General features: G+C 50.9%; 1 protein-coding gene across 1 annotated transcript; it reads right to left on the bottom strand.

Moving 5' to 3' along the window:
- Positions 1–9383: 9383 nt before the first annotated feature.
- Positions 9384–15107, bottom strand: LOC137309340 (small ribosomal subunit protein uS2m-like). Its single transcript, XM_067977598.1, has 4 exons — positions 14986–15107; positions 14126–14257; positions 13776–13887; positions 9384–10030 (listed from the first exon to the last, which is right to left on the bottom strand). Exons 1-4 carry the CDS (start codon positions 15002–15004, stop codon positions 9490–9492), a joined length of 804 nt encoding a protein of 267 aa, XP_067833699.1. The 5' UTR covers positions 15005–15107; the 3' UTR covers positions 9384–9489.
- Positions 15108–21238: the final 6131 nt, after the last annotated feature.

Here is a 21238-nt window from a genome sequence, read left to right as displayed (position 1 = left end):
CATTGCTTGCTCTTTGAAAGAGCTATCCAATAGCTAGACAAGCTTTCAACAGGATAAAGTAAACCCAAAATATTCCTTTCAGATACACCATGCAGTGCAGGGATGTAAAGGACACATTTAAGACGGAAAGTATTTCTCTTCAGGGAATGATCCACAGTTGGAGCAGGCAGGCAGGATTGGGTGATTAAGGCCAGGTTACTGGGCCTGTTAAAAAACAACTAGATGCTGTCCAGGGTCAGTGGGGATGGTTTCCTGGGTCGGGGGGGACGGTTTCCAGGGTCAGTGGGGATGGTTTCCAGGGTCAGTGGGGATGCTGTCCAGGGTCAGTGGGGATGGTTTCCTGGGTCGGTGGGGATGCTGTCCAGGGTCAGTGGGGATGGTTTCCTGGGTCGGCGGGGACGGTTTCCTGGGTCGGGGGGGACGGTTTCCAGGGTCGGGGGGGACGGTTTCCTGGGTCGGGGGGGACGGTTTCCTGGGTCGGCGGGGACGGTTTCCTGGGTCGGGGGGGACGGTTTCCAGGGTCGGGGGGGACGGTTTCCTGGGTCGGGGGGGACGGTTTCCTGGGTCGGGGGGGACGGTTTCCTGGGTCGGGGGGGACGGTTTCCTGGGTCGGGGGGGACGGTTTCCAGGGTCGGGGGGGACGGTTTCCTGGGTCGGCGGGGACGGTTTCCTGGGTCGGCGGGGACGGTTTCCTGGGTCGGGGGGGACGGTTTCCTGGGTCGAGGGGGACGGTTTCCTGGGTCGGCGGGGACGGTTTCCTGGGTCGGGGGGGACGGTTTCCTGGGTCGGCGGGGACGGTTTCCTGGGTCGGGGGGGACGGTTTCCTGGGTCGGGGGGGGACGGTTTCCTGGGTCCGCGGGGACGGTTTCCTGGGTCGGGGGGGACGGTTTCCTGGGTCGGCGGGGACGGTTTCCTGGGTCGGGGGGGACGGTTTCCTGGGTCGGGGGGGACGGTTTCCTGGGTCGGCGGGGACGGTTTCCTGGAAGGATGAAATCCAACAGCCTGATGGGCTGTGAACAAGTCTGATTAAACAACACACTTACACCTTTACACAGCATGACCCCGGAAGATGGTGGCCTGATGGGCTCAGCTCATCTCCCCCATCCCGGTTCATCTCCTCATGCCAGATTTATTTAATATAAATGTTATTTCTGGTGCCACTGCTATATTCCTGGTTTGTCTCAACCCCACAGGTGTTTCACGTTTCCATTAGTTGTAAAATGTGCTGCAATAAAGTGAGTTTACAGGAATGGGACAGAGTGTATATGTCGCATCCTTTAATGAAAAAGCTGCAGTTATATTACTCCAGTTAGCTCCTCCTCTCTGGGTATCCCTGAGTGCAACAAAGATCTCTCCCAACACATCACTGCCAACTTTAACTGGTGTAAATGGGCAAGTTCTACCGACGATGGGGCAGGTGCAGTTAGTCTTTCATAATCAAGGCATCGCAGCCCTGCTCCAGTATCACCCAATAACTCCAAGCTCGCCCTCCTGTGAACAGTATTGAAACAGGCCATTCGCAACCCCAGTGATCAGGGGGGGAGATAATTATTTTTTTTTTTATTCGTTCATGGGATGTGGGCGTCGCTGGCAAGGCCGGCATTTATTGCCCATCCCTAATTGCCCTCGAGAAGGTGGTGGTGAGCCGCCTTCTTGAACCGCTGCAGTCCGTGTGGTGAAGGTTCTCCCACAGTGCTGTTAGGAAGGGAGTTCCAGGATTTTGACCCAGTGACGATGAAGGAACGGCGATATATTTCCAAGTCGGGATGGTGTGTGACTTGGAGGGGAATGTGCAGGTGGTGTTGTTCCCATGTGCCTGCTGCTCTTGTCCTTCTAGATGGTAGAGGTCGCGGGTTTGGGAGGTGCTGTCGAAGAAGCCTTGGCGAGTTGCTGCAGTGCATCCTGTGGATGGTACACACTGCAGCCACAGTGCGCCGGTGGTGAAGGGAGTGAATGTTTAGGGTGATGGATGGGGTGCCAATCAAGCAGGCTGCTTTATCTTGGATGGTGTCGAGCTTCGTGAGTGTTGTTGGAGCTTCACTTATCCAAGCAAGTGGAGAGTATTCCATCACACTGCTGACTTATGCCTTGTAGATGGTGGAAAGGCTTTGGGGAGTCAGGAGGTGAGTCACTCGCCGCAGAATACCCAGCCTCTGACCTGCTCTCGTAGCCACAGTATTTATATGGCTGGTCCAGTTCAGTTTCTGGTCAATGGTGACCCCCAGGATGTTGATGGTGGGGGATTCGGCGATGGTAATGCCGTTGAATGTCAAGGGGAGGTGGTTAGACTCTCTCTTGTTGGAGATGGTCATTGCCTGGCACTTATCTGGCGCGAATGTTACTTGCCACTTATGAGCCCAAGCCTGGATGTTGTCCAGGTCTTGCTGCATGCGGGCTCGGACTGCTTCATTATTTGAGGGGTTGCGAATGGAACTGAACACTGTGCAGTCATCAGCGAACATCCCCATTTCTGACCTTATAATGGAGGGAAGGTCATTGATGAAGCAGCTGAGGATGGTTGGGCCTAGGACACTGCCCTGAGGAACTCCTGCAGCAATGCCCTGGGGCTGAGATGATTGGCCTCCAACAACCACTACCATCTTCCTTTGTGCTAGGTATGACTCCAGCCACTGGAGAGTTTTCCCCCTGATTCCCATTGACTTCAATTTTACTAGGGCTCCTTGGTGCCACACTCGGTCAAATGCTGCCTTGATGTCAAGGGCAGTCACTCTCACCTCACCTCTGGAATTCAGCTCTTTTGTCCATGTTTGGACCAAGGCTGTAATGAGGTCTGGAGCCGAGTGGTCCTGGCGGAACCCAAACTGAGCATCGGTGAGCAGGTTATTGGTGAGTAAGTGCCGCCTGATAGCACTGTCGACGACACCTTCCATCACTTTGCTGATGATTGAGAGTAGACTGATGGGGCGGTAATTGGCCGGATTGGATTTGTCCTGCTTTTTGTGGACAGGACATACCTGGGCAATTTTCCACATTGTCGGGTAGATGCCAGTGTTGTAGCTGTACTGGAACAGTTTGGCTAGAGGCGCAGCTAGTTCTGGAGCACAAGTCTTCAGCACTTCGGCCGGGATGTTGTCGGGGCCCATAGCCTTTGCTGTATCCAGTGCACTCAGCCGTTTCTTGATATCACGTGGAGTGAATCGAATTGGCTGAAGACTGGCTTCTGTGATGGTGGGGATATCGGGAGGAGGCCGAGATGGATCATCCACTCGGTACTTCTGGCTGAAGATGGTTGCAAATGCTTCAGCCTTGTTTTTTGCACTCACGTGCTGGACTCCGCCATCATTGAGGATTGGGATGTTTGCAGAGCCTCCTCCTCCCGTCAGTTGTTTAATTGTCCACCACCATTCACGACTGGATGTGGCAGGACTGCAGAGCTTTGATCTGATCCGTTGGTTGTGGAATCGCTTAATAAACTAATCAAACTCAGAGAGGATAAAATCTCTGGTCCAGATAGATTTCATCAGCGAATATTAAAAGAAGTTGGGGAGGAGATAACAGAGGCACTGTTACATGTATATAAAAATTCATTAGAAATGGGAATGGTGCCAGAGGACTGGCGGACAGCTAATGTGATTCCTATAATAAAATAGGGAGATAAAACCAGTCTGTGAAACTACAGACCAGTTAGCTTAACAGGGGTGGTAGGAAAGATAATGGAGGCCACATACTGCTTGGATAATAAGAGTCTAAATGGGGTCGAGGAGCAGAGGGATCTGGGGGTACAGATACACAAATCACTAAAAGTAGTGACACAGGTTATTAAGGCCATAAAAAGGCAAATCAAACACTGGGGTTCATTTCCAGAGGGATAGAATTGGAACACAGAGAAGTTATGATAAACTTGTATAGAACCTTGGTTAGACCACATTTGGAGTACTGTGACCAGTTCTGGACTCCATATTATAAAAAGGCTATGCATACTTTGGAGAAGGTGCAAAAAAGATATCACGGATGATACCAGAACTGAGAGGATATACTTATCAGGAAAGGCTGAACAGGCTGGGACTCTTTTCTCTAGAAAAGAGAAGGCTGAGGAGTGACCTGATAGAGGTCTTTAAGATAGTGATAGGATAGACGTAGAGAAAATGTTTCTACTTGTGGGGGAGACCAAAACTAGAGGTCATAAATATAAAATAGTCACTAATAAATCCAATAGGTAATTCAGGAGAAACTTCTTTACCCAGAGAGTGGTGAGAATGTGGAACTCGCTCCCACATGGAGTAGTTAAGGTGAATAGTGTAGATGCATTTAAGGGAAAGCTGGATAAACATGAGGGAGAAAGGAATAGAAGGATATGCTGATAGGGTGAGATGAAATAGGGAGGGAGGAGGCTCGTGTGGAGCATAAACGCCGGCATAGACCAGTTGGGCCGAATGGCCTGTTTCTGTGCTGTAGTTTCGATGTAATCACCACCACCTTCTCAAGGGCAATTAGGGATGGGCAATAAATGCTGGCCTCGCCAGCGACGCCCACATCCCATGAACAAATAATTTTTTAAAATTTGATGTACTGAAACAGGGCGTTCACAGTGATAGTGAACAGTATTGAAACAGTGAGTTCACAGCGATAGTGAACAATATTGAAACAGTGAGTTCACAGCGATAGTGAACAGTATTGACACAGTGGGGGGAATTTTAACCCCAAGAACGGGTGGGTTGGGGGGTGTGTGTGAAGTCAAAATGACAGAAGTTGGAAGTGGTACCCCATCCTGACTCCAACGCATCCACTTCCAGGTTTAACCCAGGCGCGTTAGGACGTACACACACAGAAACCCAGAAATCCTGTCCCCATTTAAATCCGCCGGAACAATCGTTAGAGGGCAATGTAGATAATTGAAGCACTTCAGGTTCTTAATTTTTTGTTCTTTCTGCAACAGAAATGGATTTAACTTCTGCACATGTCTCCCGTGGCTTCTGAAAAACATCATTGAAACGGAGGCAAGTTGCAGCAGAAGCTCATTTGGATCTTTAAACCTGTAATTGACACAGCTCAATAAAAGGTCAGCGATTGGCAGCTGGGCACTCAGTTCTCTCAGACAATCCTTTGGCTGCCTGCAAAAGCTCAGATTGAGTTGCCAATTTGTCGCTGATATCTGCACGTTCCTTCATGCAGAGCTGCTCCCGTCTAGGCTGGTGGCCATGCATTGCCTGTTGCACTGAAAGTAACCACAGCTCTGAATTTCTTTGCCTCTGGATCCTACCAGGGCGCCACCGGTGACATCACCAGGGTCTCTCAGTCGTCTGCACGTAAGTATATACGACAGGTCACAGAAGGCTTGTTTGCCAGGCCATCCGACTATGTCAACTTCTCCCATGATGACATCAGCCAGACTGAGCAAGCAGTGGGTTTGAACTCTCTGGCTGGCTTCCCACGGGTGGAGGGCGCAATTGATTGCACACACGTAGCAAACCCATGACCTGCACATGAGCCAAGACTGTTCATCAACCGAAAGGGATATCACTCCATCAATGCACAGATGGTGTGCGACCACCGGAAGAGCTTTCTGTCGGTGTGCACCAGATTCCCTGGCATCTGTCATGATGCCTTCAACTTGCGCTGGTCAAACATTCCAGACAAGAGACAGACTTAAGGGCTGGCTCGTTGGAGACAAGGGCTTCCCCTGCAAACATGAATCATGACACCTGTGAGGAACCTCACTAACGAGGCACAAGAACGATACAACCAGAGCCACGTGGCCCACCAGGTGTGTCACCAAGCAAGCCATAGGCATGTTGAAGATGCCTCGGCAGGTCTGGGGGAGCTCCTCAGTACTTGCCAGCGAGGGGCTCCGAGATAATCTTGCACATCATTGTGCTGCAGAGAGGTTTACAGGTGGTCGAGGACGACAATCATCCTCTGTCGGTGGCAACATTGAGGAAGAGGATGAGGAGGACTATGGCAATGGTGCAAGCATCGCTAGACCAGCCGTGCACATTGCTGCCTGGGATGCCCTCATCTCTCAGAGGTTCTCATTATGAGACATTCCAAAAATAAAGATGTTAGACATACTCAGGCCACCTGGCAAAATCATCACCACGAGCACCAAACCCCCCCTCCCTTTACATAAAACTGTCCTTCAGCCATGCATACACCTATTGCAGAGCTGCTCGATGGGTGTCGCCATCTATTGGCATTGATCGTGAAGCAAATGAACGGTCCACTTGAAAATCTAGAAGCAATAATTTGGAAGACTTGGAAGTAGTGATAATGAATACATTTTATGGGCCAACATAAAAAGAAATATAAATTACAACATAACATTTCTTCAGACATCCTTGTGCATACTCCTTGGTGAATTACAATTGCTTAAACTTACGTTTCCTACTGCTTCTATGTAGTGCATCCCCTGTGGCTTCAGCAGAGGTAGTGGCAGGTTGCTCAGATCCCTGCCCTGACTGCTGAGATGCTCTGGGCCTACACCCTCTGGGTTTTGGAGCCTGTGAGGGCCCCGCCAAAGAATGCTCCACCTGCACCTGTGCAAGGGCAGACTCAGCCACTTGGAGAGGAGGCAGCATTGTGGGTACTGGTTGGGGGGTGGCGAGGGGCAACGGGTGAGACATGGGAGCGCTTTGAGTGGACTTTTCACTTCCATGTCCCCTTTCGCCATCATCCCTCTCCCGGGCCAGGGCCAGATCACTCCCACCACCCTGCTGGGGAGAAGCTTGGTTCAAATCAGTGACACCCTGCAAGGCCACGGATAAGGTAGCTGTCATAGAATCACAGAGTGTTAAGGCACAGAAGGAGGCCATTCGGCCCATCGTGCCTGTGCCGGCCGAAAATGAGCCACCCAGCCTAATCCCACTTTCCCGCACTTGGTCCGTAGCCCTGTAGGTTACAGCACTTCAGGTGCACATCCAGGTACTTTTTTAAATGAGTTGAGGGTTTCTGCCTCTCCCACCCTCTCAGGCAGTGAGATCCAGACCCCACCACCCTCTGGGTGAAAAACTTTCTCCTCAGCTCCCCTCTAATCCTTCTACAAATTACTTTAAATCTATGCCCCTTGGTCACTGAGCCCACTGCTAAGGGAAATAGGTCCTCCCTATCCACTCTATCTCGGTCCCTCATAATTTTATGCACCTCAATTAAATCTTCCATCAGCCTCCTTTGTTCCAAAGAAAATAACCCCAGCCTTTCCAATCTTCTCTCATGGCAACATCCTCGTAAATCTCCTCTGTACCCTCTCCAGTGCAATCACATCTTTCCTGTAATGTGGTGACCGGAACTGTGTGCAGTACTCAAACTGTGGCCTAACCAATGTTTTATACAGTTCTAGCATAACCTCCCTGCTCTTGTATTCTATGCCTCGGCTAATAAAGGAAGGTATCCCATATACCTTCTTAACCACCTTATCTACCTGTCCTGCTACCTTCAGGGATCTGTGGACATGCACTCCAAGGTCCCTCACTTCCTCTACACCTCTCAGTATCCTCCCATTTATTGTGTATTCTCTTGCCTTGTTTGCCCTCCCCAAATGCATTACCTCACACTTCTCTGGATCGAATTCTATTTGCCACTTTTCTGCCACCTGACCAGTCGTAGAATAGGATCATAGAAAGGTTACAGCACGGAAGGAGGTTATTCGGCCCATCGAGTCCGTGCCAGCTCTCTGCAACAACAATCCAGCTAGTCCCAATCCCCCGTCCTTGCCTCGTAGCCCTTCAAATTTTTTACTTGCAAGTACTTATCCAGTTCCCTTTTGAAGGCCATGATTGAATCTGCCTCCACCACCCCCTCGGGCAGTGCATTCCAGATCCTAACCACTCGCTGTGTAAAAAAAGTTTTTCCTCATGTCACCTTTGGTTCTTTTGCCAATCACCTTAAATCTATGTCCTCTGGTTCTTGACCCTTCCGCCAATGGGAACAGTTTCTCTCTATCTACTCTGTCTAGACCCTTCATGATTTTGAACACCTCGATCAAATCTCCTCTCAACCTCCTCTGCTCCATGATGTGGAGATGCCGGTGATGGACTGGGGTTGACAATTGTAAACAATTTTACAACACCAAGTTATAGTCCAACAATTTTATTTTAAAATTCACAAGCTTTCGGAGGCTTCCTCCTTCCTGAGGACATTCACCTGAGGTCGGCTTTGATTTAAATTCACTCGCTGACAAAATAGAACTTTAACAGTTAACCAAACGTGTGGTCCGTGTGATCTGGACTGAGGGAGGCGGAGAGGAATTTTCCACAGGTTCCCCCCCTCCCCCACCTTATTGGCCCTCGGTATTTCTCTGCTTTCTAGCCTCTCTGGTGATTACACGGCTGATCACCTCCTTCCTGAGACATTCACCTGAGGAAGGAGGAAGCCTCCAAAAGCTTGTGAATTTTAAAATAAAATTGTTGGACTATAACTTGGTGTTGTAAAATTGTTTACAATTTTCTGTTCCAAGGAGAACAATCCCAGCTTCTCCAGTCTATCCACATAACTGAAGTCCTTCATCCCTGGAATCATTCTAGTAAATCTCTTCTGCACCCTCTCTAAGGCCTTCACATCTTTCCTAAAGTGCGGTGCGCAGAACTCATAAGAACATAAGAAATAGGAGCAGGAGTAGGCCATTCGGCCCCTCGAGCCTGCTCCGCCATTCAATAAGATCATGGCTGATCTTTGACCTCAACTCCACTTTCCCCCAGATCCCTCTGCTCCTCTATCCCATTTAGACTCTTATTGTCCAAGCAGTATGTGGCTCCTTTATTCTTCCTACCAAAATGCACCACCTCACACTGATCTATATTGAAATTCATTTGCCAATCACACGCCCATTCTGCAAGATTATTAATGTCTTCCTGTATGTAGTCGGCACCTCCCCCCAAACCCTGCAGCCGTGTAATCACCAGAGAGGCTAGAAAGCAGAGAAATACCCAGGGCCAATAAGGTGGGGGAGGGGGGGAACCTGTGGAAAATTCCTCTCCGCCTCCCTCAGTCCAGATCACACGGACCACAGGTTTGGTTAACTGTTAAAGTTCTATTTTGTCAGCGAGTGAATTTAAATCAAAGCCGACCTATGGGGCACACGTACAGAATATTAAAAAATATCCAGCCCACTTTATTGGGGTTGTTAACAAGCCCCCAGACCTGGTTCAGTCCTGAGTGCGATTAACAGCGGGAATAAGGACCGAATTAAAACCAGAGTGGACTCGCTGGTGTCTCAGCAAAAGGGGTGGGAACAGTGAATCCCTTCCCACACGGGGAGCACTCAACACAACACAACGCAATACTCCAGCTGTGGCCTAACCAGTGTTTTATAAAGGTTCATCATGACTTCCGTACTTCTGATTGATGTTCAGTCCTCTCACCCCCTTCCCTCCCACCCCCCCTTTCCCCTCCCCTGTGAGAAGCAGCATTCAAAAGACAGGGACTGCTAATGGTAGGCAAATTTAATGTACTTTTTATTTTTTTTACTGTAGAGACAATCTCCTGTATTACAAATTTCTGTTACTGACTTAACAATACTGCTGTATATTAAACGTTTCAGTTGGTCAATTCTTTCTTGATTCCGTGCAGAAGTTCCATTTGCCGCCTCTTGTCTTTTGCTCGGAGAATGGTCATTTTAAACAGTTTACAATACAGTCCGACAGCTGAAGGAGTGTCATCGTTGCCCGGTACAGGGTAAGTGATGAGACTGGGATTACAGTTACTGTCCACTATCCCCACTGTCGGGATATTCATTTTGGCAGAATCTCGCACAGCAACGTGCTGCTCAAAGACATTGTTAAGGGTGTGGAGAAAGATGATGAGATCAGGCAGACAGACACCAGTGTCATACTGGACATGTGCATTGGTGAGCAGCCCACCCTGCCAATATCTGGTGTGAGCATACTCCCCACACTCCTTGGCAGTTTTCTCTATCAGATGGGCAAACTGACGGCTTCGACTGACAAACAGGATAATCCCTTTCTGATACGCACAATGAGCAGCAAAATTCAGCGCCTGCTGTAGGTGAAGAACAGACTGATCCAAGTCGATGATATCTTGTTCCAGTCGGCAGCCAAAGACATACGGTTCCATCAGTCTAACAGGAGGAGAAATATTTACCATTAGCCTCGCTCGTTTCACAGATGACAGAGGAGAGGGAACAGCTTCTCTCCAAATGATTTGTGACCAAAAATTGTCGAATCACAGACACCAGATTCTGCCTGTCACACGTTTCAATCAAACCTTTGGAAACCAACAAGGCAACAAGCTTTTTAAAAATGTGCCATACAATCAGAACTGTCCCATTGCTCAATGTCTCAGTGAGGTCTGGACCAAACAAAGGACGTTTTTAACCCGACAAAACACTGCCCACGAGAACGTAGGAAATAGGAGCAGGAGTCGGTGATACCACCCCTCGAGCCTGCTCCGCCATTCAATCAGATCATGGCTGATCTTTGACCTCAACTCCACTTTCCCACCTGATCCCAATATTCCTTGATTCCCCTAGGGTCCAAAAATCTATCGATCTCAGCTTGAATATACTCAATGACTGAGCATCCACAGCCCTCTGGGGTAGAGAATTCCAAAGATTCACAACCCTGAGTGAAGAAATTCCACCTCATCTCAGTCTTAAATGGCCGACCCCTTATCCTGCGACTATGTCCCCTAGTTCTAGACTCTCCAGCCAGAGAAACATCCTCTCAGCATCTACCCTGTCAAGACCCCTCAGAATCTTCTATGTTTCAATGAGATCACCTCTCATTCTTCTAAACTCCAGAGTATCGGCCCATTCTACTCAATCTCTCTTCATAGGACAACCCTCTCATCCCAGGAATCAATCGAGTGAACCTTTGTTGCACCGCCTCTAAGGCAAATATTTGTTTTCTTAGATAAGGAGACCAAAACTGCAGGTGAGGTCTCACCAGAGCCCTGTACAACTGTAGTAAGTCTTCCTTACTCTTGTACTCCAATCCCCTTCAATAAAGGCCAACATGCCATTTGCCTTCCTAATTGCTTGCTGTCCCTGCATGCTAACTTTTAGTGTTTCATGTTCGAGGACACCCAAGTCTCTCTGAACACCAACATTTAATAGTTTCTCACCATTTAAAAATATATTCTGTTTTTCTATTCTTCCTACCAAAGTGAATAACCTCACATTCCCCACATTATACTCCATCTGCCACTTTCTTGCCCACTCACTTAACCTGTCTATATCCCTTTGCAGATTCTTTGTGTCCTCCTCACAGTTTACTTTCCCACCTAGCTTTGCATCGTCAGCAAACTTGGATACATTACACTCGGTCCCTTCATCTGAGTCATTAATATAGATTGTAAATAGCTGAGGCCCAAGCACTGATCCTTGCGGCACCCCACTAGTTACAGCCTGACACCGTGAGAATGACCCGTTTATCCCTACTCTCTGTTTTCTGTCCGTTAACCAATCCTCAATCCATGCTAATATATTACCCCCAACCCATGAGCCCTTATCTTGTGTAACAACCTTTTATGTGGCACCTTGTTGAATGCCTTTTGAAAATCCAAATATACTCCATCCACTGGTTCCCCTTTATCTACCCTGCTAGTTACGTCATCAAAAAGCTCTAATAAATTTGTCAAACACGATTTCCTTTTCATAAAACCATGTTGACTCTGCCTAAATCAAATTATGATTTTCTAAGTGCCCTGTTACCACTTAATAATGGATTCCAGTATTTTCCTGAGGACTGATGTCAGGCTAACTGGCCTGTCGTTCCCTGTTTTTTCTCTCCTTCCTTTCTTGAATACATTTGCTACCTTCCAATATGCTGGGACCGTTCTAGATTCTAGGGAATTTTGGAAGATCACAACCAATGAATCCACTATCTCTGCAGCCACCTCTTTTAGAACCCTAGAATGTAGGCCATCAGGTCCAGGGGATTTATCAGCTTTTGGTCCCATTAGTTTCTCCAGTACTTTTTCTCTACTGATAATAATTACTTTATCATAGAATCATAGAATGAATACGGCACAGAAGGATGCCATTCGGCCCATCGAGCCTGTGCCGGCTTTCTGCAAAAGCAATCCAGCTAGTCCCACTCTCCCGCCCTATCCCCGTAGCCCTGCAAATTTTTTCCTTTCAAGTACTTATCCAGTTCCCTTTTGAAGGCCATGATTGAATCTGCCTCCACCACCCCCTCGGGCAGTGCATTCCAGATCCTAACCACTCGCTGTGTAAAAAGGTTTTTCCTCATGTTGTCTTTGGTTCTTTTGCCAATCACCTTAAACCTGTGTCCTCTGGTTCTTGACCCTTCCGCCAATGGGGACAGTTTCTCTTTATTTACTTTATCTAAACCCTTCATGATTTTGAATACCTCTATCAAATCTCCTCTCAACCGTCTCTGTTCCAGGGAGAACAATCCCAGCTTCTCCAGATAACTGAAGTCCCTCATCCCTGGAACCATTCTAGTAAATCTCTTCTGCACCCTCTCTAAGGCCTTCACATCTTTCCTAAAGTGCGGTGCCCAGAACTGGACACAATACTCCAGCTGTGGCAGAACCAGTGTTTTATAAAGGTTCATCATAACCTCCTTACTTTTGTACTCTATGCCTCCATTTATAAAGCCCAGGATCCTGTATGTTTTTTTTTAAAACTGCTTTCTCAACCTGTCCTGCCATCTTCAGGGACCTGTGTACATATACCCCCAGGTCTCTCTGTTCCTGCACACTTTTTAGAATTGTACCCTTTAGTTTTTATTGTCTCTCCTCGTTCTTCCCACCAAAATGAATCACTTCACACTTCTCAGCATAAAATGTCATCTGCCACGTGTCCGCCCATTCCACCAGCCTGTCTATATCCACTTGAAGTCTATCACTATCCTCCTCACTGTTCACTACACTTCCAAGTTTTGAGTCATCTGCAAATTTTGAAATTGTGCCCTGTACACCCAAGTCCAAGTCATTAATATATATCAAGAAAAGCAGCGGTCCCAGCACCGACCCCTGGGGAACACCACTGTACACCTCCCTCCAGTCCGAAAAACAACCGTTCACCACTACTCTCTGTTTCCTCTCACTTAGCCAATTCTGTATCCATGCTGACACTGCCCCTTTTATTCCATGGGCTTCAATTTTGCTGACAAGCCAATTATGCGGCACTTCATCAAATGCCTTTTGAAAGTCCATATACACAACATCCACCGCATTGCTCTCATCAAAAAACTCAATTAAGTTAGTCCAACACGATTTGCCTTTAACAAATCCCCGTGCTGGCTTTCCTTTATTAATCCACACTTGTTCAAGTGACTATTAATTTTGTCCTGGATTATTGTTTCTAAAAGCTTCTCCACCACTGAGGTTAAATTTACTGGCCTATAGCTGCTGGGTTTATCTTTACATTCTTTTTGAACAAGGGTGTAATATTTGGCAATTCTCCAGTCCTCTGGCACCACCCCCATATCTACAGATGTTTGGAAGATAGAATCATAAAAAATTTACAGCACAGGAGGCCGCCATTCGGCCCATCGTGTCCGCGCCGGCTGAGAAACGAGCCACCCAGCCTAATACCACTTTCCCGCATTTGGTCCGTAGCCCTGCGGGTCACGGCTCTTCAGGTGCACATCCAGGTATTTTTTAAATGAGTTGAGGGTTTCTGCCTCTCCCACCCTCTCAGGCAGTGAGTTCCAGACCCCCACCACCCTCTGGGTGAAAGATTCTTTCCTAATTTCCGCTCTAATCCTTCTACCAATCATTTTAAATCTATGCCCCCTGGTTATTGACCCCTCCACCAAGGGAAATAGGTCCTTCCTATCCACTCTATCTAGACCCCTCATCATTCTGTGCCCGTGGTGACCAGGTGAACCTACCTGTGCCGACAACCCCTCTTGTGACCGTAATGCACCCCGGCATCAAAGAGATCTTTGAGAGAGAAAAGTTCACTGATGTGGAAGAAGTCCGGATGTTTCAGGGCGTCGTTCACTAGAACAGTTACAGAGTGCAGTGTTAATGCTCACAATTCACCAGCCCTCAGATCCAGTCACAGACTTTACACCGAGTCCACAGCACACGGGTCCCGCCACCCCCCCCACTGCCCACCCCCCCGCGGCCACCACCGCCCCCCCCCACAACCGCCGCCGCCCCCCACCCCCACAACCCCCCCGTCCCTCCCCCCACAATCCCCCTAGGTTCACCCCCTCCCACCCTCCCCATTACTAACCTGCTTCTAGCGGCTCCAGTAATGCTGAGAGGGGCCGTGCTACGTGTCCATAGAGCTGGCCTTTTGGGAGGCGACTGGGAATGGGCAGAGAGGGGGAGGCCCAGGGGGTTATCCAGGGTACCCGCGGCAGCACTGGGGGAAGAGAGAGAACACTGGGTTAGAAATACATACCAGTTACAACATGGAATGAGGCCATTCGGCCCATCCAGTCTGTACCAGCGATTACCCCTTCACACACAGAGTTTTAATCACATTTACCTCCCTATTTCCACATTCCTTCGACCACCTGTCCAATCTCATCTTCAATATTGAGTTTCTGCTTCAACCACTAATCCCTGGAAATGAGCCTCACGACCCTCTGTATCTAAAGCCCCTCTTTCTAGATCCTCAACTACTACAAACTGAGTGTTTCTACTCTGTCCCAACCGATCATCATTTAAACTTCATCAAATAATTAGAACAATGCAGATTGTGGGACAAGAAGAAGAAATAGGAGCAGGAGGCCACTCGGCCCCTCGAGCCTGCTCCGCCATTCGATCGGATCACGGCTCCATTTACCCGCCTTAGTTCCGTAAAACCCTAATCCCGGGCCCGGCTCTGGGGGGGGGCTTCGGGGCCCGGCTCTGGGAGGGGGGGGGGGGGGGTTCGGGGCCCGGCTCCCGGGGGGGGGGGTTCGGGGCCCGGCTCTGGGGGGGGGGGGGGGGGGGTTCGGGGCCCGGCTCTGGGGGGGGGGGGGGGTTCGGGGCCCGGCTCTGGGGGGGGGGGGGGGGGGGGGTTCGGGGCCTCGGGCTCCCGGGGGGGGGGGGGGGGGGGGTTCGGGGCCTCGGGCTCCCGGCTCTCGGCTCCCGGGGATTTCTCACCACTCAGCAGGAGCCTCATCGCCGCCGGTCACCGTCTTAACTTCAATAAACTTTATAAACGCGAAAATAATCACTGCGGAACTTCCGGCGCCGCTCCCCCACCCTCACCAACATGGCGCCGCCGCACCCCCGCCCTCACCAACATGGCGGCTCCGCCCCCCACCGCCCTCACCAACATGGCGCCGCCGCACCCCCGCCCTCACCAACATGGCGGCTCCGCCCCCACCAACATGGCGGCTCCGCTCCCCCGCCCTCACCAACATGGCGGCGCCGCGCCCCCCCCCCCCCGCCCTCACCAACATGGCGGCGCCGCACCCCCGCCCTCACCAACATGGCGGCGCGCTGTTTCGAGTGGGCAACGGTCTGTGTGAATCTGGAGCAGAAGAAAGTTTGTTGTTTGTTGAGGACCCGGAGCGGAGTGAACCCGGACCCGGACCCGGAGCGGAGTGAACCTGGACCCGGACCCGGAGCGGAGTGAACCCGGACCCGGACCCGGAGCGGAGTGAACCTGGACCCGGAGCGGAGTGAACCTGGACCCGGAGCGGAGTGAACCCGGACCCGGACCCGGAGCGGAGTGAACCCGGACCCGGACCCGGAGCGGAGTGAACCTGGACCCGGACCCGGAGCGGAGTGAACCTGGACCCGGAGCGGAGTGAACCTGGACCCGGAGCGGAGTGAACATTAACCCGGAGCGGAGTGAACCCGGACCCGGACCCGGAGCGGAGTGAACATTAACCCGGAGCGGAGTGAACCTGGACCCGGAGCGGAGTGAACGTTATCCCGGAGCGGAGTGAACCCGGACCCGGAGCGGAGTGAACATTAACCCGGAGCGGAGTGAACATTAACCCGGAGCGGAGTGAACCTGGACCTGGACCTGGACCCGGAGCGGAGTGAACGTTAACCCGGAGCGGAGTGAACCTGGACCTGGACCCGGACCCGGAGCGGAGTGAACGTTAACCCGGAGCGGAGTGAACGTTAACCCGGAGCGGAGTGAACCTGGACCTGGACCTGGACCCGGAGCGGAGTGAACGTTAACCCGGAGCGGAGTGAACGTTAACCCGGAGTGGAGTGAACCTGGACCTGGACCCGGAGCGGAGTGAACCTGGACCTGGACCTGGACCCGGAGCGGAGTGAACGTTAACCCGGAGCGGAGTGAACGTTAACCCGGAGCGGAGTGAACGTTAACCCGGAGCGGAGTGAACGTTAACCCGGAGCGGAGTGAACCTGGACCTGGACCTGGACCCGGAGCGGAGTGAACGTTAACCCGGAGCGGAGTGAACCTGGACCTGGACCCGGACCCGGAGCGGAGTGAACGTTAACCCGGAGCGGAGTGAACGTTAACCCGGAGCGGAGTGAACGTTAACCCGGAGCGGAGTGAACGTTAACCCGGAGCGGAGTGAACGTTAACCCGGAGCGGAGTGAACCTGGACCTGGACCCGGACCCGGAGCAGAGTGAACATTAACCCGGAGCGGAGTGAACGTTAACCCGGAGCGGAGTGAACCTGGACCTGGACCTGGACCCGGAGCGGAGTGAACGTTAACCCGTCAGTCGCTCCCGCTCTGTATCGCCACCGTTTTCTGTATCTCATTAAGTGAGGAGGCCCCGGGCCGACGGTTCCCGCCATTGGATTCCTCGCCTCCACTTCACGGATTTAAGTTAATTTTGTTTCGCCAAGTTGAACATTTCTGCTTCTTGTTTCTGGGAAACGGGTTTAAATAGTTTGTGGGTTTTGACCGGTGCCGAGAGGGGCTGAAATCAGGTTTAAGGGGCACAAACCGGACCCGAACCCCGACAGCACAGTCTAGGGTTAATGAGCCTCATCTTCCCCCTTCTCAAGATCACAGGACCAGTGGAGAGAAGAGCGGCCATTCTGCCCATCCACAGAGATCCTATCCCCCACTAATTGGGCACGATTTTAAAAGGGGGGGGTTCAATGGGCGCGCGGGTAACCCGAAAACCAAAATCTGACCATTCCCCACGCGATCGCGACTTAATTGGTGGCCCTTAGCGCTGTTTCCAGGTTTGCTGTCCGAAAGCTGCGCAGCGGGCGGACTGCGCACCTGCATGACCTGCTGTCAGCTGGAGTGGCTGGATTTAAAGGGCCGTTGCACCAATGGTTTTTGCTGCAGCACAGGGGCAAGCATGCAAAATGGAGCAGCAGAGGGGCAAGCCAGCTCCAAGATTCGGTGACGCTTCACTTGAGGTCCTGCTGGCCGGGGTGAGGAGGAGAAGGGAACTATCTTACCCGGCTGACAGGAGGAAGCGCTCTGCCTCTGCCACAAGGCCTGGCTCAAGATGGCAGAGGAGGTCACCAGCAGGAGCAACATCTGCCGCACTTGGGTCCAGAGCAGGAAGTGTTTCAACGACCTAACTAGGTCAGCAAAAGTGAGCACACTTACTGATTCTCCTGCGTTCCTTGTTGCACATCACCCCCACCCCCCGCCCGCCCGCCCCTCACATCATTCTGCACTGCCAAGACTACTCCTTCACATCCCTCCTCACACCCACTTAAGGCTCATCCCCAACTTACCTTCATTTCTTGAGCACTTCCAGGGGCTGAGTGGCCGGGTCCTGCTCCTACTTGTGTTCTTTAGATTTGAGGTTAGGATCAGATCAGCCATGATCTTATTGAATGGCGGAGCAGGCTCGAGGGGCCGATTGGCCTACTCCTGCTCCTATTTCTTATGTTCTTATGTACTTATGTACTTCCTCATCTCCCCATTTGTGAACCCAGCACTACCACTCACCCCAATCCTGATCCAATGTGATGTCTCTGTCTCATGCTCACCCTCTGATACACCTCTTTCATGGTCAACCTCATCCAAAGCAATGCATTCATCGGCTCATCACTTCACCCTCACTCACTCATACGTCTGTACTTCCTCCCCCTGTAGGAGGAGAGAGCGAGGACTGGAGGGGGGCCACAACTAATAGGATGAGGCCCTGCAGATCAGCCGCACCCTCGAGTGCTTGTCTGTCGGGGATGCCGAGACTGGCACCCCACAAACCTTTGGTGACAAAACTTTAACATTCATCACACAACATGAATTGATGTTAACAATGCTTGATATGTTGAACACCTCAGTGTGCTCATCACAACATGACACATCTGCGATGATGCTTAACATTGCTTTCTGTTCTCTTCCAGGCCCTTCAACGACCGCAGTGACAGGAGAGGGCGATTCCTCAGAGGAGCTCCCGGCCTCTGAGGGTGCACCGTCACATCTTAGCGAGCCATCCACCAGCGCAGATATTCACACCTCGGTGGGTCCTAGTAATCAGTTAGTTGGGTTGGTACCTGGTGAGTCACCACACATAAGTGAGCACGAGCAGAGACTGGTAGCAGGAGCAGCTGTGGAGAGTCCAAGTTGGTGGGCACACTCATCTGCAGGCTCTGCTCAGCTGGACGCAGATGCTGAACCCTGGGGGCCAACCTTTAAAAGGAGAATGATCGAGGGTCAGCAGCACATTTGTGAGGTACTGGAACAGGTGCCACACGCACTCTCCACAATCGCGGGGAGGATGGAGGAGGTAAGGGAGGGAATGTCTGAGATAGTGTCGCAGGTAACTGCGGAAATGTCTGCAATGGAGAGAAGGCTAGCTTCCGTTCAGCTTCATGCATAGCTCACAAATGAGTCCATTCAGGCGCTAACCACGACCGTTCGGACTCGGTGAACAACATTCTGCCGCCAACTGGCCTTACAAGGCTTCACACATGTCGTCCAAATTGTTCCCCAGCAGGGTGGTAGGAGTGATGTGGTCCTGGCCCAGGAGAGGGACGATGGCGAAAGGGGACATGGAAGTGGGGACGCCACTAAAAGCGCTCCCACGTCTCACCCGTTGCCCCCTCTCAACCAGTACCCACAATGCTGCCTCCTCTCCAGGTGGCCGAGTCTGTCCCTGTGCAGGTGGAGCAGTCTTTGGAGGGGCCCTCACGGGCTCCAAAACCCAGAGGGCCTAGGCCGAAAGCATCTAAGCAGACAGGGCATGAACATGAGCACCCTGCCACTACCTCTGCTGCAGCCACAGGGGATGCACCACGTAGAAGTAGCAGGAAGAGAAAGGCTAAGTATTTGTGATCACAAAGGGCCTGCACAAGGGAGTCTGACAGATTCATGTTTTTCATTTATGATGAAGTAAAATTAAATATTCTCATTCTCACCACTACTGCCACGTCTTGCCCATTTTTGACTGCTTTTTGTGATAGCGATCTTTCATGTGCTTCATCATGAACGGCGAGACTTGATGCCACCCAGTGGTTGTGTTTACAGTGGGTGTATGTGTAATTGTAGGATTGTTTTGAGCAGGGTGGGGGGCACTGGTGTTGGCGCTGCTCTTTCCAGGTGTTCTGAGGACTGAACTATCCTCACTTTGCAGATGTCTTTATGAGAATCGTTCAAATATTAGTGACTCCCTGGCCTCATGAGAGCCACTGCTCTGCCAATGGGTACCTCCTCCTCCTCCTCCTCCTCCTCAATGTTGATGGCAGATGTGGATGCTGGATGAGGGCATGGGGCCTCATTAACTGGTAACCCTCTCTGTTGCCCCATGTTGTGCAGGACACAACAGACGACTTTAATTCTACCCACTCTTGCTGGTGGGTATTGAAGTGTTCCCCCAGACCGATCCAGGCACCGAAATCGCTTCTTCAGCAGTCCTATTGCATGTTTAGTGACAGACCTGGTGGCGACGTGACAGTCGTTGTATTGACGCTGTGCCTCACTGATGGGGTTTCTCACAGGTGTCATGAGCCGCATGTGCATCCCTTGTCTCCGAGGAGCCATCCCTTAAGGCTGGAAGAGGGCCGGGATGTGGGATTCCCTCAGAATGAATGAATCATGGCAGCTGCCAGGGAGTCTGGCGTACACGTGAAGAAACTTTTTGTGATGGTCACAAACGAGCTGCGCGTTGATTGAGTGATATCCCTTTCTGTTGATGAATAGTCCTGGCTCGTGCGTAGGTGCTCGGATTGCTACACGCGTGCAATCGATTGCACCCAGTACACGTGGGAAGCCAGCCAGAGTGGAAACCCACTGCCCTCTCCGTCTGGCTGAGGTCGTCCATGGGGAAGTTGATGTAGTGGGACGTCCTGCGAAATAAACCATTGGTGACCTGTCATATGCACTTGTGGGCAGACGACTGAGATATCACCAGTGGCACCCAGGAATGATCCAGGAGCAAGGATGTCTTACTGCAGTTATAAACAATTTTACAACACCAAGTTATAGTCCAGCAATTTTATTTTAAATTCACAAGCTTTCGGAGATTTTCTCCTTCCTCAGGCAAATGTTTCAAGATCTCCTTGAAGCCTACGCATTTATACATATTGAACAATAATACAGGGTGTTTACAGACTGCCCCTGCAACTGCCCGTTGCCAAGGCAATCACCGTGTTCAGACAGAGAGGTGTTACCTGCAGAACCTCCGAATACACATTCAACAAAAAAACAAACAGGGAAAAAAAACAGAGAAAAAAAAAACACAGAGAGAGGCAGAAACATCCGGAAGGCAGAGAGAGCCAGCAAATGACCCATTATATTAAAAACAGATAACATTTGTTCGCTGGTGGGGTAACGTGTAGCGTGACATGAACCCAAGATCCCGGTTGAGGCCGTCCTCATGGGTGCGGAACTTGGCTATCAATTTCTGCTCGACGATTTTGCGTTGTCGTGTGTCTCGAAGGCCGCCTTGGAGTACGCTTACCCGAAGGTCGGTGGATGAATGTCCATGACTGCTGAAGTGTTCCCCGACTGGGAGGGAACCCTCCTGTTTGGCGATTGTTGCGCGGTGTCCGTTCAATTGTCAACCCCAGTCCATCACCGGCATCTCCACATCATTACTGCAGTTATACAGGGCCTTGGTGAGACCGCACCTGGAGTATTGTGTGCAGTTTTGGTCTCCTTACCTAAGAAAAGGATATACTTGCCATAGAGGGAGTGCAGCGAAGGTTCACCAGACTGATTCCTGGGATGGCAGGACTGTCGTATGAGGAGAGATTGGGTCGACTCGGCCTGTATTCACTCGAGTTTAGAATAATGAGAGGGGATCTCATTGAAACATAAAATTCTGAAAGGGCTCGACAGACTGGATGCAGGGAGGATGTTTCCCCTGGCTGGGGGGGGCTCCAGAACGAGGGGTCAGAGTCTCAGGATACGGGGTAGGACATTTAGGACTGAGATGAGGAGAAATTTCTTCACTCAGAGGGTGGTGAACCTGTGGAATTCTCTACCACAGAAGGCTGTGGAGGGCAAG

This window comes from Heptranchias perlo, unplaced genomic scaffold, assembly GCF_035084215.1.
Source record: "Heptranchias perlo isolate sHepPer1 unplaced genomic scaffold, sHepPer1.hap1 HAP1_SCAFFOLD_162, whole genome shotgun sequence".
In the NCBI taxonomy this organism is placed as follows: domain Eukaryota; kingdom Metazoa; phylum Chordata; class Chondrichthyes; order Hexanchiformes; family Hexanchidae; genus Heptranchias; species Heptranchias perlo.
This window is presented reverse-complemented; position numbering and strand designations above follow the sequence as displayed.

What these genes read in the sequence shown, in the direction of transcription:
- LOC137309340 (XM_067977598.1), bottom strand. An exon ending in ACTGGAGCCGCTAGAAGCAG is followed by an intron (nt 13,888 to 14,125) that starts GTTAGTAATGGG and finishes TAACTGTTCTAG; the next exon opens with TGAACGACGCCCTGAAACAT. An exon ending in AAGAGGGGTTGTCGGCACAG is followed by an intron (nt 10,031 to 13,775) that starts GTAGGTTCACCT and finishes TCCTCCTGTTAG; the next exon opens with ACTGATGGAACCGTATGTCT.